We start from the raw sequence: 27,978 nt of genomic DNA, 5'->3' as shown, positions 1-27,978 counted from the left end.
TTCTACTCAGAAGCCTTAACCATTACGCTATGCTTTGACCATTCTCAAAAACCTAATTACCTTCTGTAAAACAAAACAAAACTACATTATCATATAACTAAGTAAACTAAAAAAATAGCTATCATACAACTTGCGGTTTTACACACACCATAGATTTGTAGTCAAACCATTTGCTATCAAGATCAACATTTTTGCAAACACGGCTACTTCAACAAGATCTTTTTCCTAAGACTTCTACAAGCGACCAGATGATTGCGATTCCTTTCCATGAAACTGCTTTGTGGTATAGCAATGCTACAGTGGTATTCCACCAATCCAACAAAGAAAACTTCGGGCAAAAGTGATGAACGCAATGAAGCCAATATGAGCAGAATACTTCCTGTGAGCAAATTTTCCATACCTCCCAGTGTTCTCATCAAACTTCCATGGTTTGCTAAACCCAATGGCCCTGCACTGCACCTTCCATCGTTTGTACAGTCGTATTCCAGCAGTTCCCATTCATGTTTAATCTACATGATCTTTTCTTCTGTGCTTGTGGTGTATACGACGCTTTCTACTTCTGTCTTTGTCAGATGATCGCCTACTACTAGATTTATATCTTTCGCTGTGTTCATGATCACTAGAATCAGTATCAGATGTGTAAGTTCGGCGATGCCTTTTCTCCTTCCGTTTTGTCTCATGTTGGGTATCACTGGGAGTATCACTACCTGGACTTCTACTCCTGCGTTTTCTGTGTCTTGAATGAGACTCCTTTCTTTTGCTCCTATGGCGTTCACCGGACTCAGATTCTGGAGTTCCATTCCAGATGTGACGATGTCTCCTTTTCCAACTCCTGTGCCGTTCGCTAGATGAATCAGACCTTGGACTATGGTTCTGGCTTTGTCGATTCATAGGGCGAGACCTGATTTTCTCGGTTCTATTCTCCTGATTCTCGTATTTCATACCAAGGGTTTCAGCACTGGCTAATGGAGTATCTTCATTGATATTGCCAACTTGCACAATGTCAATAGAGCACTGATTCTCCTTTACTTTGGTGAGAGCAGTTGTTATCCTTTCATCCTGGGATGAGAGACTAGCCCGAGAAGCTGAAAATTTTTCAGGTTCAGATGAAACATGAGGCCTTTCTGGCGGGACTTCTAATCCCAGTTCTTTACCCAATGATTCTAGGAAATCCTCAGCTACAAGACGATTGAGAGCCATGTTGGCACCTTCACTTGTCTTCACTGGATCCACTAGTTGATTGCTAAGAATTTCATCTGCATCATCATCTGAGTCATCAGAAAAGATAGCCTGCATCCACAATAATTGAACTCGTCAATACTAAAACATATTATAACCATTTTCTAATAAACGATAAGCCGATGAAGACATTAAGTCCCTATTCAAAGAAGCCTAAGCTTCTCCAAACACAATTTTTTAGGGCCAATGTGATCCTTAAACTTAGATAATCATCACATATTTCCAGCCATCAGCTAAATTTTCTACATGGAGCACTTCTCCATCAAACACTCACGAGACCTGGTTTCATTTCATTAAAAGAAGAAAAGGGATGTTAGGATATAGGTCCTAACTGCCTAAGGCTGCCTCCAGCAGCATTGCGGTAGTAGTGGCACGGTGGCATCGTCGTCTCAGCCATCCAGGGTCCAATGTCATAACCAAGATTGCCAATAGTATAGATCCTTCATGTAGTAGGGGACATTTTGAGGGTCTCTGTCATGCTTGTCAGTTAGGTCGACATACTTGTATCCCATTTACTATTTCTCAGGCTGCGCAGGCTTTTAACCTTGTTCATTGTGATCTCTAGACCTCCTTTGTACTCAGTCTATCTGGTTATAAATACTATTTGGTGATTTTGGATGATTTCTCCCATTTTCTTTCGACTTTTCCTCTTCGGTTGAAGTCTGACACGTTTACCACCCTCACCCACTTCTTCGCCAGGGTATCTACCCAGTTTCGTTGCCCGGTCCGTGCCCTGCAGTGTGACAATGGACGTGAGTTCGACAACCACGCCTCCAGCGCTTTCTTTCTCACTCTTAGCGTCCAGTTGTGCCTCTCGTGCCCCTACACCTCTGCCCAGAATGGCTGGGCTGAACGCATGATTCGCACCACCACCAATACGATTTGTTGCCTTCTCTTTCAGGCGTCTCTCCCTACCAGCTACTAGGCAGAGGCCCTGCACACCGCCACACATCTCCTCAACCGTCTTCCCTCGAAGGCGATGAGCCACCCTACTCCCCAATTCGTCCTGTACGACACAGCCCCCTCCTACGATCACCTTCGAGTGTTCGTTGTGCCTGCTACCCTAACACTTCCGCCATCGTTCCCCATAAGCTATTTCCTCGCTCCGCTCGCTACCTTGACCTCGTCTCCCACCGTATCATCTCTCCTCACGTCGTCTTCGACGAAGATGTGTTTCCCCTTGCTAGCTCCTCCCCACCCATTGATCTCGACTCCCTCGTTGAGTCCAATCCGATTTCCCCACCACCCCAGGCGCCCCGTCTTGCGCTGTTGCCCGCACCATGTGCGACCTCGATGCCTCCGCTCGTGCCCCTTCCCGCGCCACACGCGGCCTCGCCGACCCCGCCTGTGCCACACGCGGCCCCGTTGACCACACCTGTGCCATGTGCGGCTCCATCGACCACGCTAGCGCCACACGCGGCCCTGCCTATGCCATTCACGACCCCGTCGACGAGCATGGGTCGCTTTGCCGACCCCGCCTTCGTTTACCACCGCCACAGGCGCGCCACTCCTTCGGCGCCCACTAACTCGGGCTCGTCAACCAGCGCAGCTCGTTTCGCCAACCCTGCTCGCGGCCCCCGACATCCAGGCAACCCGCTTCGAGCCGCCTTGTATCACCCGGTCGCCATTCACCACGACCACGGGCACGTCAACTCGATGGTGACTCGGCACGCCGCTGGCGTTCTCGGCTTCGTCGACCGGCTGATTCTGGCAACTGACACGACTGCCACTCCTCCGGACGCCTCCCCAGTCCTCTCCTCCGTTCGCACCGCCCTCGCCGACCCACACTGGCATCGCGCTATGGAGGAGTACACAGCCCTGTTGGCCAACCACACCTAGGACCTGGTGCCGTGTCCTCCAGGCACCAACGTAATCACCAGCAAATGGCTCTTTCACCACAGGCTGACCTCGGACGGCTCCCTCAACCGCTACAAGGCTCGTTGGGTCCTTCGGGGCTTCACTCAGCTCCCCGGAGTAGACTACGACGAGGCCTTCAGCCTTGTCGTCAAGTTCGCCACCGTTCTTGCCGTCCTCTCCCTCGCCCTCTCCTGAGATTAGGTGATCCATCAGCTCGACGTAAGAATGCCTTCACGGCACTCTGACGGAGACTGTCTACTGCAGCCAGCCCACCGGCTTCGTCGACGCTGCTCATCCGGATCTGGTCTGCCGGCTGAACCGCTCCCTGTACGGCCTCAAGCAGGCGCTGCGGGGCGTGGTTCATGGGTACGGGTTTGTTCCTATAGTACCCAAACCCGTGAACCCGTGGGTTTTTTAAACCCGACCAAACCTAGTGCAGATTGTCATTTTATTTTATAAACGAACAACAAACTTGTTATCTCCCTATTTACTTCCTAATTTTTATCAAACGGCGAATGTATAAGTAGTTGCTGTAGGGATGAAAACGGTCGGAAACGGTCGGTAAACACTAAAACCATTACCGTTTTCATATTTTTTATCGGAAACAAAATCGAAAACGGTAACTCCGGAAACGGAAACGATATCGGTATTTCGGAAACATCGGAAACGAAAGTTCGGTGCGGAAAATACACCGGTAACGGTCGAAATCTAAAATACGATCGGTAAACATATCAAACTTCACAATACAACAAAGTTGACAAAAGATCGCAAAGACCACAAGTTCACAATTCATGATATAACAAGTTCACAATTTAACAAGTTCACAAGTATCACAAATTTATAATATAAAAAGTTTACAAAGATCACAAGTTCATAATATAATAAGTTCACAGTATAACAAGTTCATAAAGATCACAAGTTCACAGGCTCAAAGTTTACAATATCCACTCAATTTAGCTGACATGACATGCTTACTCATGAAATATTTTTTCGTCACATAAAGAGTTTTTCACATCCTCACAGGAAAACCCTAAAATCTAGTGTGTGGAAAAGACAGACTGTCGGCTCTCTATCATTATATATTACTAATACATAACATGTGCATAGAAAATAGTGAATTTGTTCGAGAGACCAAATCGTTAATTTCAACTGCCTTCCAACACCATCTATCCCAAAAAAAATCTTAAAGCGTCCAAAAAATACAAAAATAAGTAATCCTTATCCAGAGACGTACAGGCGATGCGAAAAAATCACAAGCTGGAAAATTCCGAAAAAATTTCGAGACAGAATTCCGGAAAATTCCGAGACACAAATCCGGTAATTTCCGACAAAAACTGGTAACCGAAGGAAACGGTCGGTAAAACACCACGCCGATTCCGATACCGATTCCGATAGAAAATTCCGAAAACCGATTCCGTTTTCGAAAAATACCGTTACCGGTGAATCCGATCGAAAAATTTCAAAATCGGTTTCCGGAATTCCGAAAAATTCTGAAACCGTTTTCATCCCCAGTAGTTGGTGAGAGTGTTGTTTGCTTGCTCTTATAGTTTTTACTAGCATTATATATGTGTTGGATGGATAACTTAGTGCAAGGTCACTTGATTATACAACTTATTATTTGTATTTAATTCTCTCTACTAATATTTTTTATACCAAATCATGAACTCGTTCATTACATAAATTTTGGACCATGATCTCATTAATCATTACGATACTTATTGATTATATAAAAAGAATAAGCATATTGGAGATAAAACCCGCGGGTAACCCATGGGTACCCGCAAACCCGATGGGTACGGGTTTGGGCAAAATTTCAAACCCGTAATGGGTACGGATTTTTTAATGGGTGTAAATATTTTTCACGGGTACGGGTTTGGGATAGCAAAACCCGGCGGGTTTGTACCCGTTGCCATCTCCAAGAACATTCAAATACGAGACATATGCTACCTTGTAAAGATCAACAGGTCTTTGCAAGCTGCTGGGCTCAAAGTCAGGATCAGTAGCGGCTCCTCGTGATTCAACATCAGATAGCGCTTCCATAGAAGCATGCTGCAAACTTCTACTCGAGCTCTCCACTTCATCATTTGTTCCTTTGTTGGATTCTGTCATAAAGATAAGGTTCTCCATCTTGCTCCTTGGTCTTTGAACATGCATTGGCTGCACATGTATAAAGGATGGTCAGATTCTGTCATAAAGATAAGGTTCGCCATCAGAGTGCTAATTTAAAATGCAATTCCACTTGAAGCTATACAGATAGATTTAAAGCAAAAAAATGTATCAAATTTGAAGCAGTCCATAAGTAATACAGTAGAAACACCATACAAATACACATACCGAATTGCAGTATAGAAATGTCTAGTAAAAAGATAGATGCATGCCCTCTTCTAATTAGACGCTTAACATTGTTGTTTTTATTATTGGCTAAGGAAGTGGCTATCCTCAGGCATGACAGGTGGACAGAAGCATAACATCAAGCGACACTTCTGTTCTCACAAATATAGGGGGTGTTTGGCGTGGCTCTGCTCCACCTAGAGCAGCTCTGCTCTAAAACTCAAAGGAGCAGCAAAGGAGGTATTCCAACAATTTGTACTGTGACTCCCATACTCTATAGAGTTTGCAACTCTGGAGTTAGGGTGTTTGGCTAGCTTTGACCAGCTCCACCTCGGAGATTTACTCTGCTATATCAAACACCCCCATAGACCAAGAAATGCGTCTAGCTAAGTAATGCAAGTATATGTAACTCATGCACACAACTATCAAAAGTATTGAAGTAATGGCAGCTATAAAGAACTCATATTTCAATTTACCTTCCCCATGAAAGGGTCAACAATATCAAAACGTTTGCACAGTATTGGAGAAGGCCGCCATTCAAACTGCTGCCTTTGTGGATAGATGGGCTTCTCATCTTGTATCACTACAGAGCTCTATATAAATTTTCCAAGAGTCAACTTTTGGAAGAAGACAACATTTGGAAGAAGATAACATAATCTTAAGAAGTGACTTCATCTACCTCTGGTTGGGTTGCCGCTACAAAGCGTTGCTCATTCATTCCAGGCAAAGAGAACACTGACAAAGGATCAATAACTTTTTTTCCCTTGCCCTTTTCAATTGCCTCTGCAGCAGCCTCAAAATCAAGCCTTTCCCGAGCACGATCACCTTCTGACATAGTACTTGTAGGTGTAACATTTGCAGCACGAAGACCTCCCTTGTATTTATCTCTAAGAAATTGCTCAAATCTAACTTGTTTCGCAGGATCATTGCTAAAAGGCTTCTCATACTCTGGTAGGCCATCCTATTTGCAAACAAAGAAAAAAAACATTTGCTGACCAAGAATCCGAGAATGAGTTATTGACCAATTTGATATTAACAACAGCCCAATGTAATAGAAATAACTTACAAGGGATATTGGCTTGACAAATGTCTCAGTAAGATTAGATTGCAGTTGAACAGCTTCCTTTGCAGAAAGAGATGGGCTATGTACTTTAGTAGTTCTGTCAAGGGGCCTTTCACCAAGAATTTTCCCACGATTCTCTGCTGTCAACTTATCAGAAGAAGTCTTTGATTTTGCAGAATCATGCCATCGCTGACCAATATGTTTTTGCTGATGCTCCCATAACTTTCTCATGTAATAGTTACAGCCAGCTCCTCCACTTAGGAAAAGGAACTGCGGGTTTGTCTTACTTTTCTCCTTGTAGAAATCTTCAATATGTTTCCCACAACGTGCAACCATAGCTGCACAGCCGTCAATCAATAGTGTCAAGCTAGTGTCTTCTGGTGGAGGAACCTCAAGAGGAGCAGAGTCAGAAAACATCTCAGCAGATTGAACTGGAGTTGGAAATTTGTGTTGAGCATCAAAATCATCAGGGATCTCAGGAGGAAGGAACCTGATAAAAGCAACAATACCATTCAATTTCCAGAGTACTAAAGTATTTAAATATACAGCCAATACACAATTGAATAAATCAATCTGTGGCAGTAACAATTTAAAACCCCACCCAAATTTACATGAATTGACCTACAACAGTCTTCTGAGTTATATTTGATCACAAATTTCTGCAGTACTATACTGATGCAAAATGGTAAATGGTGACCTTAGTATCATATATATTGAGATACAAAGTGCTACAATTTTTGTATCAATAGACCTTTATACAGCCACACTAATTGTTGGTCAAAACTAATAAAGTTTGATTCTTGGTATGTGCTCCGGTTATGACTCTGGGTGGAGGGTATGGCATGCACGGTAGGAGAGACTTGCACATTAATGTCCATGGAATTGTTCAACTATAACACTGCCCTTTCAAAATCACCCTTCTAACTAACCAGAATTATTGGCAACCTCAGTTTAAGTGCTACGCATTTGCCACCAAGCACCACTTCTACTGAATCAGGGGACGTTCACAGTAAGCAGGTTCAGGTGCCATCCACATTTTTCTCTTCTTTTTAACACAGGCATGCTATATTTTCTAATAGATGTATTACTGCCTATGTTACAAAAATATTTGGTTCATGTTCCATCTTTCAACCAGCATCCCAAAGATGTGTAACTCCATGCTCCTACACCTTGTACCATGTTTCCAAAAGGTGACATTCCGCATCGCATGTCTGCATGTCTTTGTTCCCTGAACCCATCAACCTAGGAACATGGTGACTGTTAGACTCCTGTTTAGGGTTAGGTTAGGGTTCTCTTGTATTTACCTGATTACCCCCATTTTAATGGGCTTGGCCCACCTAACTCCTCTATATAATATACACCCAACCCTGGATTAGAGTTAGTGTAGAAAGGGGAAGAATGGATTGAATCACCACACACCCATTGAGGGTGGGGAGCCTGTTATATATAGCCAATAGGCATGCATGGAAGGTACATGTAGGGAAGGCTATTCCCTGTACAAGGAAACAGACCTAGGCTATAGATAGAAGGTAATCCTAGTCTATACAAGGTAGCTAGCCAATCTAGGGGATTACAATCAATTGCTAATCAGGCTCTGATTGATCCTGATAGATACATATCCTAATACCCGCCCGCAGTCTGAGCGGGAGGATCACGGACGCAGAGACTGTTCCGAAATTCAGTGAAGAGATGTACGGGCAGTCCCTTGGTCATGATGTCGGCGAACTGGTGTGTGGACGGAACATGAAGAACACGGAACTGCCCCAAAGCTACCTTCTCACGGACGAAGTGGATGTCGATTTCGATGTGCTTCGTGCGGCGGTGATGGACTGGGTTGGCTGCCATGTACACAGCGCTCACATTGTCACAGTAGACCACGGTCGCACTGGGGATGAAGATGTGCAGCTCATGTAGAAGCTGACGCAGCCAGCAGCACTCAGCAACCGCATGGGCCACAGCACGGTACTCTGCTTCAGCGCTGGAGCGAGAGACAGTCGTCTGACGTTTGGACGACCATGACACCAGATTGTCGCCGAGGTAGACGCAGAAGCCGGAGGTGGAGCGACGCGTGTCCGGGCAGCCGGCCCAGTCGGCATCGGAGTAGGCTGTGAGCTGATCAACGGCGCCAGGACCCAAGTGCAGACCTGCGGACAGGGAGCCCTTGACATAGCGCAGGATGCGCTTGATGAGCGCAAGATGCGGCTCGCGAGGGTCGTGCATGAAGAGGCAGACTTGCTGGACAGCATAGGCCAGGTCCGGCCTGGTCAGAGTGAGGTACTGAAGAGCACCAGCGAGGCTCCGGTACTCCGAGGGTTTGGCGACTGGAGCGCCCTCGGAGGCAGACAACTTGGTCCGGGCATCCACCGGAGTAGCTGTCGGGTGGCATTCAGACATGCCAGCGCGCTGGAGAAGATCAACGGCGTACTGCCGCTGGGAGAGGAACAGCCCACTGCTGTCCCGTGTCACCGAGATGCCGAGGAAGTGGTGAAGATCCCCGAGGTCCGTCATGGCAAATTCCGACGATAGGCGGGAGGTGACGTGCTGGAGAAGAGCCGGCGATGATGCAGTGATGATGATGTCGTCGACGTAGAGGAGGAGGTAGGCCATGGCGTCTCCATTCTTGTAGATGAACAAGGAGGCATCCGTTTTGGAGGTGGTGAAGCCAATACTGCGAATGAAGCTGGAGAAGCGCTGATTCCAAGCGCGTGGTGCCTGCTTAAGCCCATACAGGGACTTCTGCAACAGACAGACAGAGTTAGGTGCAGCGGGGTCGACGAATCCTTTCGGCTGCTCGCAGTAGACAGTCTCCTCGAGGTTGCCGTGGAGGAAGGCATTCTTCACGTCGAGCTGCCGGATGGGCCAGTCTCGAGACGCAGTAATGCTGAGGACGGTGCGGATCGTGGCCGGCTTGACGACCGGGCTGAATGTTTCGTCGTAGTCGACGCCTTCCTCCTGGGAGAAGCCACGAACGACCCAGCGCGCCTTGTGCCGGGCGAGGGAGCCGTCGGAGTGGAGCTTGTGTTTGAACAGCCACTTGCCAGTGACAATGTTCGCACCAGGCGGCCGGGGTACGAGGCGCCAAGTGCCGTTGTCGATCAATGCCTTGTACTCGTCCGCCATCGCAGCACGCCAATTTGGATCGGCCAGGGCACTGCGATAGTTCGCCGGGATTGGCGAGGCGACGGAGGCGGAGAAGCCGAAGCGCTGGACAGTGCGAAGGGAGCCGGTCTGTGAGCGTGTCACAGGCCGGTTCGCTGCAGTAGAGAGGAGCCGAGCTGCAGGAGCCGCTGGTGGCGAAGTTGGTGCAGCTGCTGTTGGCGCTGAAGGTGCAGCAGCCACAGGGGCCACCGCTGCGGTGACCGGTGCTGCTGGAGGCTGGGCGCGGCGGGTGTAGGTGTTGCCGAAGCGCTGACCATCAGTCGGGGGAGCCGCCGGCTGCCCTGCTTGGGGCCCATGAGCGCCCAGTTGTGGCCCGCCCGCAGGGTGAACCCGGGGGCCGAGCTGGAGTATGGCCGGGTCCAGGAACACCTGGAGATCATCCTCGCTGCTGGCAGCGAGCGACGGATGGGTGTTTGCAGGAGCCGTCGAGGAGGTGAGGTCCTGCATCAGAAAATCAAGTGACGACGGCATGGAGGCCGCCGATGGTGCAGCCGAGAATGGGAACACAGACTCATCAAAAATAACATGGCGCGAGATAATGATGCGGCGAGTGGACATGTCAAGGCAGCGATAGCCCTTGTGAGAGGATGGGTATCCGAGGAAGACACAAGGAGTGGATCGAGGGGCGAGTTTGTGAGGGGAGGTGGCAGTGAGGTTCGGATAGCAGAGGCATCCGAAGATGCGAAGGGAAGCGTAATCAGGGAGTAGGCCGTGAAGAATCTGGTAAGGTATTTGGTTTTGTATGGAGGAGGAGGGGCGCCTATTGAGGAGGTATGTTGCTGTTGTGAGGGCTTCAGCCCAGTATGGAGGTGCCATGGACGCATGGAGCAGCATGGTGCGGATGGTGTTGTTGGTAGTGCGGAGCATGCGTTCGGCCTTGCCGTTTTGTGGTGAGGTATAGGGGCAGGAAAGGCGGAGAGTGATGCCGTGGCTAGCAAGGAAGGAAGTGGTGGCGCGGTTGACAAACTCGGTCCCATTATCGGCTTGGAAGGATTTAGGTGTGGTACTAAACTGGGTCTGGGCGTATGCAATGAATTCAATCATGTGGCGGTGCACCTCAGATTTGTGACGTAGTGGGAAGGACCAGCAGTAATGGGAATAATCATCGAGTATAATAAGGTAATACTTGAACCCAGAATTGCTAAGTATTAGGCATATATCTACAGCCGGCTGTCCTACCCTGTATAGATGACAGCCTTCCTAGTTTAGCCTTACCTTGTATAGGTGACAGCCTTCCTAGTTTAGGAGATTGTATCCTTGTACACCAAGCCACTTGGCTATATATATAAGAAGTCACGCACCTGATTGTGTGTGCGGTGCTTTCCCCTAAACCAATTCTCTACATGGTATCAGACAGGATCAATTCGATCCCGGCCTTCCTTCCGCTGCTCTCTGCTTTCTCTCACGCCGCCGGCACCCCTCCACCTCTCCTCCATGGCTGAGCAGACCTTAGACGCCACCGCCAACCTTGGCGCCATCCAGCAGCTCATGGTGCCCTCGTATGCCACGGTTTCGGTTCAATCTCATGTACCGACCAAGCTGGAGATGAAGGCCTCCAACTACTCCCGATGGGCATCCTTCTTCAAATCGATGTGCGGCAAGTTCCTCCTTCGCCACCACATCGACGGCTCTGCTCCCCCACGCCCGCAAGACCCGATCTGGGATCAAGCGGACTGCTGCGTTCGCAGCTGGATCTTCGGCTCCGTCGACGACTCCATCCTCAGCCTCGCCGTCGACGGTGACAACCAGACCGCCCGCAACCTTTGGGTCGCCATCGAAGGTCTGTTCCGCGCCAACAAGGCCCCGCGGGCGATTCTCCACCTCCACGACTTCCACTCCATGACCCAAGGCGACTCATCCATCGACGAGTACGCTGAGATCATGAAGCGGAAGGCCGCCGATCTCCGGGACGTCGGCCATCCAGTCGAGGACTCGCAGCTCGTCCTCAATCTTCTCCGCGGCGTCAATCCCCGCTTCAGCAACACCGCAGACGACATCGCCAACTCCACCGTCCTTCCCGACTTCGCCTCTGCTCTTGATCTCCTGAAACTCAAGGAGCTCCGCCTCGCCAACGAGGTCAAGACGGCGGCCGCCACAGCTCTCCTTGCCGCCACCTCCTCCTGCTCTGGCCCGGGCGGCTGCCGCTCCTCTGCTGGTCCTCAGCAGACACCGGCAGGCGGCGGCGGCTATGGCAAAGGCGGCGGTGGATACGGCGGCGGCAGCAAGAAGAAGAAAGGCGGCAACTACGGCAAACATGCTGGCGCATCTACTCACCAGTGGCCGCAGTCGGGCCGCCAGCCGTCGGGCCCCTGGTTCTGCTTCTCCCCCTATGGGGCGCCGCAGGGAGGCCCAGGCGGACAGGGCGGGTGGCGTGCTCCTGGCGCAGGAGTCCTGGGTGTCGCTCCCCAACCTCAAGCGCACACCGCCTTCGCACCGCTCCAGATGTCGTCCCCCACGCCTAACTGGGACCAATCCGGCCTCATCGCTGCCTTGCACCAGCTCGCCCTTCAGGGACAGGGCAGCTGGGTGATGGACTCCGGCGCCTCCAGCCACATGACGTCTACGGATGGTATACTACTCTCCCGTCTCCCACCCTCTTACACTTCCATCACTGTCGGCAATGGTCACAACCTACCCATCACCTGCCGCGGCTCCTCTGTCCTTCCTACTAGTTCATCCACTTTCACTCTGCGTGATGTCCTAGTGGTTCCTTCCCTCGTTCGTAACCTCCTCTTGGTACGTCAATTTACTCGTGACAACAATTGTTCGATTGAATTTGACGCTCTTGGTTTTTCTGTTAAGGATATGGCGAGTCGTCGCGTGATGCTTCGCTGCGATAGTGATGGGGACCTCTACACCATTCCAGCTGCCACCCACACCTCGCCGTACGCCTCCATTGCCATCACCACCTCCCTGTGGCACTCTCGGCTCGGTCATCCGTCTTCTACTGCAATAAATACTCTTAGAAACACTTCCGCCATTTCTTGTAATAAAGTAGAACCACCTCTATGTCATTCCTGTCAGCTTGGCAAACATGTGAGACTACCTTTTACTCCTTCTCAAACACGCAGTTCTGCACCCTTTGATTTGATTCATTGCGATGTTTGGACGTCTCCCGTGGCTAGCATATCAGGGTACCAGTACTATTTGGTTTTGTTAGACGATTACTCTCATTTTTGCTGGACTTTTCCACTTATTCGCAAATCTGAAGTAGCCTCTCACATCACTGATTTTTGCGCTCTTGTGCAAACCCAATTTGGCGTCACAATAAAATCCTTCCAGGCTGACAATGGCACTGAATTTGCTAACCACACTCTCACCTCTCTATTTTCATCTCGTGGCATTCTTTTCCGATTTTCCTGCCCTTACACATCCCAGCAAAACGGCAAGGCAGAGCGGATACTTCGCACGCTGAATAACATCAGCCGCACTCTCCTCATACATGCCCACATGCCGCCTCCTTACTGGGCCGAGGCGCTCGTCACCGCCACCTACCTCCTCAACCGCCGGCCCTGTTCCTCTGTGAACAACGCCGTTCCCTACACCATACTATATAACAAGACCCCCGAATACAGTCACCTTCGTGTTTTCGGGTGTCTCTGCTATCCCAACCTCTCTGCCACAACACCACATAAGCTAGCTCCTCGCTCGGCAGCCTGTGTCTTCTTGGGATATCCTTCTTCCCATAAAGGCTACCGCTGTCTCAACCTCACCACCAGGCGCGTCATCATCTCCCGTCACGTCGTGTTTGACGAGACATCCTTTCCCTTCTCCACCACACTCCTCCCTGTGACGGATATGGATTTTTTGATTGCCCCTAACCCTGCAGCAGCTGTTCCCGTGGTAGCTCCGTCACCACGTGACGTCGAGCGACCACGGCCGTCGCCTGTCGTGCATGAGGAAGACCCTGCTATCCTCCTGCGCGGCCCTGTCCTCCAGGAGCTTGCCTCTAGGACACCTCCTTCGTCAGCTGCGCCACCGCCTCCGCCGACTACACTTCCGGATGCACCACGCGAACGTCCGCGTGTGTACGCTCGACGCCCGCGGACTACACCAGCTCTGCCCGAGTACGTGGCTGAGCCGGCCATCCACGTCGTCGACGACCCCGTCTCATCTTCACCGGCTCCACCTCCACCTCCGCCGCCTCTGGAGCCCCGTCGGGTCACCCGCACCCAGTCTGGCGCCATCCAACCGGTGCGGTACGTGGGACTCTCGGCGACTGCGACAACGCCGGCCTCTCCGATTCCCGGCAACTACCGCAGCGGTTTGGCTGATCCAAACTGGCGTGCGGCCATGGCCGAGGAATACCAGGCGCTCCTCGACAACGACACCTGGCGCCTCGTTCCCCGACCCCCCCGGTGCCAACGTTGTCTCCGGGAAATGGATCTTCAAGCATAAGTACCACTCCGATGGCACTCTTGCTCGTCACAAGGCACGCTGGGTGGTGCGTGGTTTCTCTCAGCAGCACGGCATCGACTACGACGAGACGTTCAGCCCGGTGGTCAAACACCCGACCATCCGGACTGTCCTCAGCATCGCCGCCTCTCGTTCGTGGCCCATCCGCCAGCTGGACGTGAAGAACGCTTTTCTTCACGGCCACCTCGAGGAGACGGTCTACTGCCAGCAGCCGCCCGGCTTCGTCGACCCCGCTGCTCCTGACCATGTTTGTCTTTTGCAGCGCTCTCTTTATGGCCTAAAGCAGGCTCCCAGGGCGTGGTACCAGCGGTTCGCCACGTACATACGCCAGCTCGGGTTCACCGCCTCCTCCTCCGACGTCTCCCTCTTTGTCTACAAAGAGGGTGAGAGTCTCGCCTACCTGCTCCTCTACGTCGACGACATCATCCTCACCGCCTCTTCGACGGATCTTCTTCAGCGCTTCATCACCCTTCTTCACTCGGAGTTCGCCATGACAGACCTTGGGGACCTCCATCACTTCCTCAACATCTCCGTCACGCGCTCCTCCGACGGGATCTTCCTGTCTCAGCGACAGTACGCCGTTGAGCTTCTCCAGCGCGCTGGCATGGCTGAGTGTCACTCTACATCGACCCCTGTCGACACTCATGCCAAGCTATCCGCCACTGAGGGTGCTCCCGTTGCTGATCCATCCATATACAGGAGCATCGCCGGCGCCCTCCAGTACATCACCCTGACCCGACCTGACTTGGCCTACGCCGTTCAGCAGGTGTGTCTCTTCATGCACGACCCGCGCGAGCCCCACCTGGCGCTGCTAAAGCGGATCCTGCGCTATTTGAAGGGCACTCTCTCTTCCGGCCTTCACCTTGGTGTCGGCCCTGTACAGTCCCTCACCGCGTATTCCGATGCGGATTGGGCTGGCTGCCCCGACTCTCGACGTTCCACTTCAGGCTACTGCGTCTACCTCGGCGACAACCTCATCTCTTGGTCCTCCAAGCGACAGACCACAGTTTCTCGGTCCAGCGCGGAGGCTGAATACCGAGCTGTGGCCCATGCTGTTGCTGAGTGCTGTTGGCTGCGGCAGCTCCTTCAGGACCTTCAGGTCTCTCTTGCCTCTGCGACGGTCGTCTTCTGCGACAACGTGAGCGCTGTCTACATGGCAGCTAATCCCGTTCATCATCGCCGCACGAAGCACATTGAGATCGACATCCATTTTGTCCGCGAAAAGGTGGCACTGGGGCAAGTTCGGGTGCTCCATGTCCCCTCTACTCATCAATTCGCGGACATCATGACCAAAGGCTTACCTGTCCAGTTGTTTACTGAGTTTAGGTGGTCTTTGCGTCCGTGACTCTCCCGCTGCGACTGCGGGCGGGTATTAGGCATATATCTACAGCCGGCTGTCCTACCCTGTATAGATGACAGCCTTCCTAGTTTAGCCTTACCTTGTATAGGTGACAGCCTTCCTAGTTTAGGAGATTGTATCCTTGTACACCAAGCCACTTGGCTATATATATAAGAAGTCACGCACCTGATTGTGTGTGCGGTGCTTTCCCCTAAACCAATTCTCTACACTAAGCACGGGAGATGTCCATACATCGCAGTGAAGTAAATCAAGCGGAGCATGAGTAACAGATGTCGAGTGACTAAATGGAAGGCGCACATGCTTGCCAAGTTGACAGGCATGGCAGAGGCATGGCGAGCTTTTATTGAAGGAAATGACCGACATGCTTCGAAGTTTGGCGAGGCTGGAGGGACCGGGGTGGCCGAGGCGATGATGCCACAAAGACGACGTGGTGGCGAGGCTGCAGGAGGGAGTTGTGGTGGAGGGGTAGGTGTAGAGGTCACCACCACTATTGCAGCGAAGAGTCACTTGCCCCGTCTGTTTGTCCTTGACAGAAAAACCATAAGCGTCAAATTCAATTGAACAAGAGTTGTCACGAGTGAATTGACGAACAGATAAAAGATTGCGCACAAGGGCAGGTGCAACAAGAACATTATTAAGACGATAGGTAGAGGTGGGGGAGGATAGTGTAGATGTGCCACGACAGGTGATGGGTATGGTGGTGCCATTTCCAACGGTGATGCCGAATGAAGGAGGGGGGAGATGGGACAGGAGTATACCAGCCGAAGAGGACATGTGAGCTGTGGCGCCAGTGTCGAGGACCCAAGGGGAGGACCCCTGGAGGGACATCTGATTCAGTGCGGCGATGAGGCCAGCCTGATCCCAACCGCCCTGCGCTGCCATAGGTGGAGCAGGGTTGTCGGGGGACTGAACAGGGGCGAGCGCAGTGTGCGCCTGAGCCTGAGTGTAGGGGCCGAGGATGCCAGGACTGCGCCAGGCAGGGGTTGGCGCCGGCGGGCGCCAGGGCTGCTGATGAACCCCGGCGGTCCAAGGGGGGTAGCAGTACCAGGGGGCGGCTGGGAACCTGGGACCGCCAGAGTGAGGGCCGCCCTTGCCCTTCTTCTTCCAGCGGCTGCCGCCACCACCTGGGTTGCCGCCGCTGCTGGAGCCACTGCCGTGACCGCCCTGTCTACTGGCAGTGGAGCCGCCGCCGTTGGTGGTGGGGGTGGTGCGGCAGTTGGTACCGCACGCGGCGTGGAGTGTCGTCTGGGCCGCAACCGTGCCTTCATTGGCGAGGCGGAGTTCCTTCAGCACAAGCTTCTCGCGAGTGGTGGCGAAGTCCGGCAGCGGGTGGGAGTCGGCAATATTGTCGGCGGTGCTGGCGAAACGTGGGTTGAGGCCGCGGAGGAGGTTGAGGACGAGCTCCGCGTCGGTGATGGTGCGGCCGACATCACGGAGCGCGTCAGCGGTGGCCTTCATACGCTGGGCATAGTCATTGATGGAGGAGTCGCCCTGAGTCATCGAGTGGAACTCGTGGCTTAGGAAGATGGCGCGTGGAGCCTTGTTGGCCTCGATGAGGCGCTTGATGGCGACCCAGAGCTCACGCGCAGTCTGGTTTGGAGCCGCGGCGAGGCCGATGACGTCGGGCCCAGCCGAGCCGAGAAGCCAGCTGCGGACGCAGGCATCGGCGATGCCCCAAGAAGGATCTGTGGGACGGGCTTCCTGCAGTCCGTCGATATGCGAGAGGAGAGCGAATTTTCCACAGAGGGAGGTGAAGAATGGTTCCCACTGGTTGAAGTTGGGTTTTGCCAGTTCAAGAGTCACCGGGATGTGGTTCTTGACATTGATCGTCGCATAGGGGGCGACAATCACAGTGGGAGCAGGAGTGGTGGCGTCGGTCATGGTGACCAGGGGGGGAGGAGTTGCGGCGCAGCAGGGAGGAGTTGGCGCTGCGGCGCTGCGCACAGCAGGGAGATGGGCGCAGGATCTAGAGAGCTGATACCATGTAGAAAGGGGAAGAATGGATTGAATCACCACACACCCATTGAGGGTGGGGAGCCTGTTATATATAGCCAATAGGCATGCATGGAAGGTACATGTAGGGAAGGCTATTCCCTGTACAAGGAAACAGACCTAGGCTATAGATAGAAGGTAATCCTAGTCTATACAAGGTAGCTAGCCAATCTAGGGGATTACAATCAATTGCTAATCAGGCTCTGATTGATCCTGATAGATACATATCCTAATAGTTAGGGTTTGCACTCATTCCAATATGGTATAGAGCTAGGTCTTCTTTTCTCTCTCCTCTCTCCTCCCTCCCAGCCACCAGACACCCCTTGGGCGGCCGCTGTCGGATCCCGCCGCCGGCACCCCTCCCGCTCTGTCGTGGCCTTCCCTCTGCGCCACAAGCTGCCGCGGCCCTCCCTCTTCGCCCGGAGCCGCTGCCACCGACGCCAGGTCCTCCCCTACCGGATCCCGACGTCGGCCCCTCTCCCAGTTGCAGTTCTCCCTCTGCACGCCGAAGCCGCCGCCGTCGCACGGACTCCCCACCCCCGTCGTCGGCACATCCGCCGGCCGCGACCACACCCGGAGGCTCCGCTCGTCTTCTCTGTGCTACTCCCCATGGATCTCGCGACAACGACCACGGAGGCCCTGCTGCTCCCCGACGGTAGGGCTGGGAAAAAAGCTCGAGGCTCGCGAGCCGGCTCAAGTTCGGAGCGACTCGGCTTGGGGAGGCTTGCGAGCTGAGACGAGCAGGTTTTCGAGCTCATTGGTGCAGCGAGATGAGTCGGCTCGTTCTGGCTCGCGAGCTGCACCAGATCAATCAACCTACATAATAATCATGAATATTGGATAATTATATAGATATCCGGCTCATTTCTCAGCCTTTAATGATGAATATATGTTAATTTATAATTTAGATTACTTGTAATGTTGTATTATGATATATATTTCACATTTATAGACTATTAATTCCTTATATAATGCAATATTATTTATTAAGGTGCAGCTCACGAGCCGAGCCAAATCAAGCCTCCCTTTGTAGCTCGTTGAGCAGGCGAGCCAAGCCAAGCTTGACTCGGCTCGTTTCCAGCCCTACCTGAGGGCACCACTGTTGCCCTCCTCAGCTGCCACCTGCCCGGCTACCCCGCGCGCACAGGGGGCTCTGCCCTTGTTGACACGAACGTGGATTACCCTGTCGCCACTGGAGGCACGGGCGGCCTCGATGCCGCAGTAGGCGCGGGCAGCCTCATCGCCACGCACGTCGACGCCCTCTCCCCTGCCTGCCTCTCCCTGCAGCAGCAGCAGCACGCATGGCAGGCGCCGTCGGCTTCCCCGCCTCTCGTCCACAATTCGCCGACCCCACATGGGCCCTCTCCGCTCCATCAAATGTGGCCGATCCCCACATAGGAGCAGGAGATCACAGGTTTATGGAAACAGTACCCTGAGATCTCCTTGATTGAAGGAATCCTAACTCTACCCCTGAAAGAGGGATTGCATCTATATTCTCCTATATGCGGCAACAGTAATAAGGCAAGTATGCATGTGCCTATATGGCAAGAGTGCTTGCGCCTATATGGCAGGAGACCTACGCCTGATATACCTGCTAACAGCTTCGCCTCCTACTTGGCCTCCCTCGGCTTCGTCGAGGCCAAGTTGGACATGTCTCTGTTCATCCATCGGCACGATGACGACACCGTCTACCTCCTGCTCTACGTTGACGACATCGTGCTCACGGCGTCCAGTGTTGCCCTCCTTAGCGTCCAGTGTTGCCCTCCTTTAGCGCACGATCGTGGCCCTTCAGCGCGAGTTTGCGATGAAGGACCTAGGGCCTCTCCACCACTTCCTTGGGATCACAGCAGAGCGGTGGCCTCAGAGTCTCTTCCTCCACCAACGCCAGTACGGTCTCGACATCATGGAGCGGGCTGGCATGTCCGACTGCAAGCCCTGCTCCATGTCTGTCGACACTCAGGTGAAGCTCTCCGAGGACGACAAGCCCCCGGTCGCGAATGTGACGGCGTACCGGAGCCTCACCGGCGCTCTCCAGTACCTGACGTTCTCCCGACCCGACCCGACATCACCTATGTCGTTCAACAGGAGTGCCTTCACATGCACACCCCACGAGAGCCCCACCTCACTGCTATCAAGCGGATTCTTCGCTAGCTCCATGGATCCATCGACTACTGCCTTTCCTTCAACCCTCACCGACTTCGAAGCTCGTGGTCTACACCGACACTGACTGGGTTGGCTGCCCCGACACGTGTCGGTCCACATCTGGCTACGTCATGTTCCTAGGCTCCAACCTCGTCTCCTGGGCCTCGAAGTGGTAGCTCATCATCTCCCGCTCCAACACTAAGGCCGAGTATCGCGTTGTGGCCAACGGCGTGGCCGAGACCTCCTAGGTCCGCCAGCTTCTGCAGGAGCTCCACAGCCCCCTCAATCGCTCCACCCTCGTTTACTACGACAGCGTCAGCGCGGTCTACCTCTCCACCAATCTTGTGCAACATCAGCGCACGAAACACGTGGAAATCGATCTTCATTTCATCTGCGAGCATGTCACCGTTGGTGATGTTCGTGTTCTCAACGTCCCAACCACGTCACAGTTCGCTAGTTCGCTGACATCATCAAGGGGATGCCATCAAGTATATTCACTGAGTTTTGATCCAGTCTCAACATCTGTACAGGATAGAGTTGAGACTGCATGGGGGTGTTAGACTACTGTTTAGGGTTAGGTTAGGGTTCTCTACTATTTATCGGATTACCCCCATTGTAATGGGCTTGGCCCACATAAGTCCTTTATATAATATACACCCAAACCTAGATTAGGGTTAGTGTTTGCACTCATTCAAATAGTGACATTAATGATGACGGCCATAATATTTTTTGTATTTCCAAATATACACCCCATGATGGTGGTGATGGCAACAACGATGACAGCAGCGATAAATTAATTTTCATAGAAATTATGTCGCATGGTTTGGCGTTTTGTGTGGTTGCTAAAATAATTTGACGCTGATTTTGCTTCTATTGTTCATAGCAAACAAAATCATAATCACTGGAAAATAATTTCAAACATGATCAAAGATGTGCATGTAAACTCACTTTTTTGTTGTGTGTCGTGTGTTTGTAAGGCTTATCTTACCCGTTTTTTCTTCTTTAATATAACAATACGCAGTTGTTCCACATGTTTGAGAAAAAATCAAACAAGAGTGCAATTATATTGCTAGAGTAGTCGGAGCCTCGAAGGTCAACAATTAGAATGTTTGACTATTGAAATGCAAGAATGCCTTAAAAACAGAAATGGAGGGAGTATAATTTCACATATATGTTCCATTAGTTAAACTGACAAGAATGGAATTTGGCATCAATACAGTTAAATGATTAGGTAAGCTAAAAGCTTTGAAAGGGTAACACACAGAAGGTAGAATGAAAAAACAAAGCCCAGACTTTCGAAGGTAGTTCACACTACTCCATCAAGATGAAGAAAAGTATGAATCAGAGGAAGCATTACCGTTCAAGTTTGTATTCAGAATTTGAGGCAATCTTAAAGCTCAGATAGAAACCTCTTTTTCTGTCATCAAGTTTATAATTACTGTCATTGGCAGTTTTTGAAGGCTCAATATCAACTTCAGTTTGTTCATAAGCAAAACCTAAATGCAACAAATGTTAGTACAAAGGGGCAACTGATAAGTATAAAAAGTTAATAGATCAACCTGAAAATATAGCATGACTACACAATAGAAGAACAAGTCTCCAATGTATAATAACCATGAATATGCATTTATAAAGACTTCAAAGTTCAAACAGAAAACAAATATGAAATATCAAGATCCTGGAAAAACAAATGTGAACGAAGCTTAGTTGAGTTCACATGGCCAGAACTGAATTCCATAAAGGAGTGGTTTAAACAGAAAAATGTCATATGATTGATTATGAATCCCTGATATAAACATCAGCAACACCAAGATTGATAAGAAGATAACCCAATTACCTGATGCATAAATATCTTCATCTTCAACATCAAGTTCTTCGAGAGCTCCAATCCCAAAACCAGGAGCATAATGTCCTGCTGATGATTGAACAACTAGCTATTAGCTAAGTTAACTCGAAGCTAAGGCTACAGTAATCATTAATCAACACTCAACATCAATATAATAGAATAAACTCGGCCGGGGAGGGAAAGACCGCCCTCCCGGTATTATATTAAGAAGAGACCAAAACAAGGTCCCGGCCGAGAAAATCCCCGAACCCTGTCCCCCCATCTCTAGCGGGCCGTCACCGCCCACTCTGCAACGGCACAGCCGGAGGGTGGCGCGCAGGACGTAACCCAGGAGCGGGCGGGGCACAGCGAGGGGATTTTTTTAACCAAGCCAGAAATTCGCCCCCGAGGGGGATCGAACCCAGGACCTGGAGGTGCTACTCGGAAGCCTTAACCATTACGCTAGAGCCCTTTCGCAACATCAATATAATAGAATAACAGGGAGACAATCATCATTATATCTTACAGTTAGAAATCAGAAGATTTCCCCTCATAGAAACATCATTTCGTTTGCGGCCCCTCTCTCTTGACTTCTGCAATGTTTTCCTGTCTATAAAAGGAATCAGGTATGACAGACACCAAATAATGTTAATAACAGTATGTTATCTGAACATGGTACCTCTAAACTCAGGAGCATGCTTGAATGGATCGTAACCTAATCCATGAAAATCCTGCTTTGGATGAAGCACATAGACCTAAATATTCAATTGTTATAGTTTCAGCAGATATTTTTTTCATGTGTACCTTTAACACATGATGCAACCATGAACACCAAATAAACAAATAAATAAGTATATGTATACATGCATTTTGTACATCTTGGATACTATCATACTACAGGTACATTCCCATATAACTGAAGGTAATGAAACTTTGACTACTGATCTTTTTGAAAATGAATTGTAAAGCAAAAGAGAAAAGCACATTCTTCATTCTTGAAACAGTATTATGAAAGCAATGATAAATTGAAGACGTTAAGTGATCAATCATAAAAAACCTAGCATCCATTGGAGGCCAAGTTTCAAGTATTGCTGTATAGATAGCATAAAATACAACAACTATGGTGTATAACGGAGGAAAAGTTGTGATAAGCTTGTTACTCTAAAAAAATCAAGACCTGAAAGAATATTACTTATATATTTCAATAACAATATGACAACATTCATGAGGACAATAAAACGTCTAGCTCTAGCATACATCAGAAGTCAAATTTAAAAAAGGTTTCACTGTAACAAAGTCCAAGACAGCTTATTAAACCGATAAGGCTACAAGTGCAAAAGGACGAATAGCGTGATTGGTGAGTTTAAGTTGGGAAACAAAAAAATACAGCCATGCAACAAGGTGGATAACAAGAAACTATGCCAATGCAATGAAGCAAAAAAAACATTCATTCTGCTTACAGGGGTATTTCCAGATACAGGTATTTCCCCGACTGACCCCACAACAGCTTTATCTAAGCTAGGCTTTTCAGCACTTTGATCTTGATCTTCACCATCCTTGGCACCAGAGAGAGCAAGAAAAGCTTTTCTAGCATTCCTGCGTGATTCTTCATTCAGAGTTTTTTTGTCAAGTTAGAAGACATACAACTCCAAATGATCAAGAAGAAATGTCATATTTGAGAATCACAATGAAACTTTTGAGCAGAATAATGTTTTCAAACTAATGATAATTAGCGAGGACAGAAGCTGCTATTACAAGACATTGGATGTAGCATGAGTTCTGACCAAATGAAGGACCACATTTCGACAGAGAATGGCTAAACTTACCAAACAAACAAAAACATTGAAAACAAAAGGCATACCATATAAGGAATCAGCATGTGAGTCCCTAATAGAGCGTCCTTGGCGCCAACCCATTTTCATTAACAATGTCACACCTGTTCAAACATGGTAACAATATAAAATTCAATGAAAGTACATACATCGACTCAAATGTTATTGAGAAAACATTAGAACAAATGATACCAATTGAATTTGTGGTGGGGACCACGAATTCATCAGGTATGGGACCAGGTATAGCAGATGGTCTGCAAGAAGATGTAAAAAATTAAAAACATATATCAGCAAAAGGTAGTTCAATTTGGATGCACTCATACACGAGTGGTGGCATTCAAATACAATGGCATAAATGTTAAATGTAAGAATACAAGTAGATAAATAATGAAAAAATAGGAAATTGAAGGGCTCAAAAGGCAAATAATTTTAAAAAAACCGATAGAGGCCCATAGGAACCATATGGTTTTTCCTCTTCCTCTCCAGGGATCATTTTTGTTCATTTTCCCTCCACCCAACTCAACGATATGGCCGCATGAGACTCCCACCAACTGTTTGGGCTTAAGTTTTGACCAAAACAGCTTAGAAGAATGGAATCACAATAAAAGGCAGAAAATGTGCAGAGAGATGACTGAAGAGTGCTTTGATGGGCAACAAATAGGCTAAATTCAATAAGTGCAATCATTTATTAACCTGATAGAACAGGAAGATAAGATGCTAACCTCTCCTTTTGTTCCTTGGATGCCTGTTTTCGAGCGTGCTCTGCAGCTGTAAAACCAAAGGTATCGTACTGCTGAGATGTCTCCAAAGCATTACCACCCATATCCTGTAAATAGTATCCACACTGACAAATGAACTCTATTTTTTCAAGAATGGATATATGCTATTAAATAACTTCAATCAGACTATGAGTGCCTCGAAACAGCAGAAATTAGACCAGCCTTAAAAGTTGAATCTGATGTCCAAAAGAAAAGCTGAATCTGATCAGATCAACACACCCTACGATAATGATACATACTTCCTCCATCTCCAAATTGTAAGTCATTTAGGACAACGACACGGTCTCCAAAATATAGCTTTGACCAATGTTTTTTTGTTAAAATATAAATGAACTCTTAATACAGGGTCTGTTTGGTTGGACTGTGGCTGTGAAAAAAGTCGTTATAGGCTGTGAGATGTGAAAAAAGCTGTTGTGGGCTGTGAGGTGTTAAAAATCCTAAAACCGTTTGGTAGAACCCACTAAAAGCCGCTAAAAGTTCTTCTATATACATTGTCACAGTTGCATCTGAAAGCCGCTAAAAACAGGTATAGAGGTGCTTTCAGTTTTGCACTGCGATAAAGTCAGCTTTTAGAAAAAAGATGCTTCCTAGATCTAGCCCTTTGGTTTGGCTTTTGGCTTTTAGGGGGCAAAAGCCAAACCAAACACACCCTTATAATTTTGTAAAAGTACTTATCAAGATAAACCGGTGCATATTACTATTAGGTTTCAAAACTAGATAACAAAACAGTTATTTGTAGTCAGAGTTTTACAAGTTCGACTCAAACCTTGTCCAAAACAACTTATAATTTGGACATGGAGGGAGTATTTACAAGCATGGACCTGCAAACCAGTCAGATGAGTTTGGCAACATGTATGCCTAAAAGCCATCTTTAACCATGTTAGAAGGGAAAGCACGAACAATTATTGCAGAAAGGACAATTTTCATACTATAATATGAGCAATTGGGTAGCTTTTCAAAATTTTATTTGCATGGTTAAAGAACATTATGTACCTTTATATCCTCTTCATCAAGAAAATTGTATATGCTTTGCTTTGTCAGCTCAGCTCTATTCTTTCGTGATGATGTAAATGTCTGTGGTGTCCACCCTGAGGAAAATCATAGTGCATATATTATAGAATGTGTTTCCTCAACGCTACTTTCAAGCATACTACTCCTCTGTACAGGAAAGAATGGAATTCTAGTATAATACCAAGTCAATTCATTAAGTTTAACCAAGATTATACCAAAAAAACATCAAAGTTTATGATAACAAATAAGTACCATTAGATTCGTCTGAGATAGATTTTTATAGTATACCTATTTCATGTTATGAATATTGATACTTTTTTGTATACATTTGGTCAAACTTTAGAAAGTTTGGCAAGGGGTAGAGCTAGAATTGAATCATTTTCTAGATGGACATAGTATAATAATTATTAAAATTTCAACAGAACATACCCTCTTTTGAGCCAACAGTGTTGTAAAAGCCAGCAGAGAATCCACCAGTAAATGCACCATGAAATCTTCTTCTTCCTTCTTCATCCCTCACCTATACGCCACATGAAAACAACAATAAAACTTGGAAGTAAATCAAATGCCACATGACTTCAGTTCAAATCTACAATGCACAAGCTCAACAAGTACAAAGAGAAGTAACTCACAAAAGATACAAGTCAATCCATACTATAACTCAGTAGTAAAAATAAATGATATGTTGTAATGAATTCTCATATTCCCTGCAAACATGCAGCATCAACCATTTGTTGATACAAATACAAGATCACAATGGCTACAAAATCACAAATTTTATAATTTTGTGAGTTAGTAGTTTTAGAGGGACACGTCTCGTGCAGTGGTGAGAGCTGTCCCACTAAGTCGTGTGTTGAAAGCAGCCTCTCCGCAATTGTGGGAAGAAGGCTTGCCTCTGTTTATCCCTTTCCCAGACCCCGGAGCCTTCAGCACCAGGTCTATCTTTTTTTCTTTTGAGCCAACATTGCACTATCCAAAGTCCAGACAGATAAATAGCATCCACGTAAGTAACCTAGAAACTAATAGAGAAATAGTTGAGTAAAAAACACATCTGAACTACATGAAAACCCATTCCATTATGAGATCAGCAGTAACTCACAATCAAGGAATTAGTTACTGAAATATGGTTTGACTAACAAGCATACACAAGGATAAACAACAGGATTGACAGTATTCTGCAGGATGATGGAATTAATCATCTCATTTGAGAAGTACTCCGCCCGTCCCAAACTATAAGTGGTTTTGTCTTTTCTAGGTGCATAGCTTTCTATGCACCTAAAACGACTTATAATTTGGGACGGAGGGAGTAGGCAGATATAATTCACAATTTGGACCATTATTCTGTCTCTGAATTTTCCTAGTTGACATATTGCCCAACTAACAAAACTGGGCATAAAGCCGATTGCCCTAAAAAACTCGAACTTGCTTTCACCCCAACCCCAGTGGTACAAGCAGAAAATTAGCACAGCTCTATTTATAATATGTGCCACCAAAGCTAAACATAGCAGCAGACATGTGAGCAAACCCCAAATGGAAGAGTATGTGCAGTCTCTCTTGGTCACAACCAAATGCACCCCAGTTGCTCCACAAACCGTAAACATTAAAAAAACGCAACACCTGTTGCATTGCTACTCACGAAATTGCATGCCCTAGTATATCTCGAATCCATCAATACCAACACCGTAACAGAGCACATATTCTGTCCTACCGCAACGATACAGATACAGGATAGGGAGATTGGGAGGTGGAGAAGAAGAAGGAGGGAGGTGAGAGAAAGACCTCCTGCTTCCAGGCAGGGAGGGCGCGGAGTTGGCCAGCCTCGGCGACGGCCCGGCGCTTGCGGGCGGAGGTGTCCTCCTCTCGCTCGATGGGCGTCCCATAGACGACGAGATCCTCGTCGTCGCTGTCGACCCCCATGGTGGCGGGAAACTGGAGAGGCCAGTGATCAGAAAGCCCTAGCTCGCCGGCGGATTGGCGGCGCCGGTGAGGCGAGAGCGCGATGAGAGAATAGGGTTCCGCAATGTAGAGAGCGAGGTGGTGACAGATGGACGGGAACTGCGATTTGAGTTTTGTGCTGTAGGGCGTTGCAGTTTACGTGAGAATTATGGGTATTTGAATGCAAACAAATAGATATCTATCTATTAACTAATTTATCAAAAATAGCTAGGGGCTTTCGATGTCTCAACTAATTTTAGCCACTAACAATTATCTCTAATGCATTCAAACACCCTCTTACGGGTAGAACAGCTAAATTGATTTTGTTTTCGCATTTTTCTAGCAGGACTAAAACGAAAAACCAACGGTCGAAATATGGCATCGAAATTGTCAGTTATTCGAAAATGATAAATTTTGTTGGTCACTTATTCTCAAATATTATGAATCAAGAACAAGGCAATACAATTGTTAAAGATTAGGGACTTTCGTCCTCCGAAGCATTATTTTATTTTGGATATAATGATCTTCAGACGAAGTCCGTAAAAGACACACTTTCATCATTCATGAGAATAAGAGTACATAAAGATAATAAATGTAATTTATTCATTCATACACATATGTATTTCATAATATACATATGAACATTAACATAATTTATATTACATCGATATCTTCGGTTTGTTCGAAGGTGTTGACGCGAGAGTAGTTACAATCCAGTGTGAACAGTACGGTGATATTGTTCACCTATTTATAGGCATAGGACACAACCCGGGTAAAATTACATTTATAACCCTAATATGCACACATGATCATAACATAAACTACCAGGGATTGACTAGTCTTTTCTTCCTTGACCTCACACCATGTTTTTTAACCTTCGTCATCACTTTAAGCCAAAGTTATTGATCTTCGATGGTAACTTCAGCAATCGTTGGTATAGCTGTCAAATAGTATCTTCATCGGAGGAGAAGACCTCTAACAACTTTCATCATGTATCTTTGTTTATGACGAAGCTCCTGTAATAATCAATATTATAC

General features: G+C 48.3%; 1 protein-coding gene across 2 annotated transcripts; it reads right to left on the bottom strand.

The window, feature by feature from the left end:
• LOC103638373 (G patch domain-containing protein TGH homolog) lies at positions 1–27,127 on the bottom strand. Of its 2 annotated transcripts, XM_008661305.4 has the most exons (16): positions 26,786–27,127; positions 25,436–25,526; positions 24,989–25,083; positions 23,939–24,042; positions 23,409–23,470; positions 23,246–23,320; positions 22,845–22,990; positions 22,064–22,139; positions 21,911–21,994; positions 21,397–21,474; positions 20,917–21,055; positions 6,494–6,980; positions 6,107–6,388; positions 5,904–6,020; positions 5,044–5,253; positions 1–1,290 (listed from the first exon to the last, which is right to left on the bottom strand). In XM_008661305.4, exons 1-16 carry the CDS (start codon positions 26,921–26,923, stop codon positions 505–507), a joined length of 2,970 nt encoding a protein of 989 aa, XP_008659527.1. In that variant the 5' UTR covers positions 26,924–27,127; the 3' UTR covers positions 1–504. The 2 variants fall into 2 exon arrangements, with proteins under 2 accessions (XP_008659527.1, XP_035818433.1); XM_035962540.1 differs by lacking the exon at positions 23,409–23,470 and having other exon boundaries at positions 10–1,290.
• Positions 27,128–27,978: the final 851 nt, after the last annotated feature.

This window comes from Zea mays, chromosome 9 (genome assembly GCF_902167145.1).
Source record: "Zea mays cultivar B73 chromosome 9, Zm-B73-REFERENCE-NAM-5.0, whole genome shotgun sequence".
Taxonomy (NCBI): Eukaryota; Viridiplantae; Streptophyta; class Magnoliopsida; order Poales; family Poaceae; genus Zea; species Zea mays.
The sequence above is the reverse complement of the archived record's forward strand: the minus strand, read 5'-3'. Positions and strand labels throughout refer to the sequence as shown.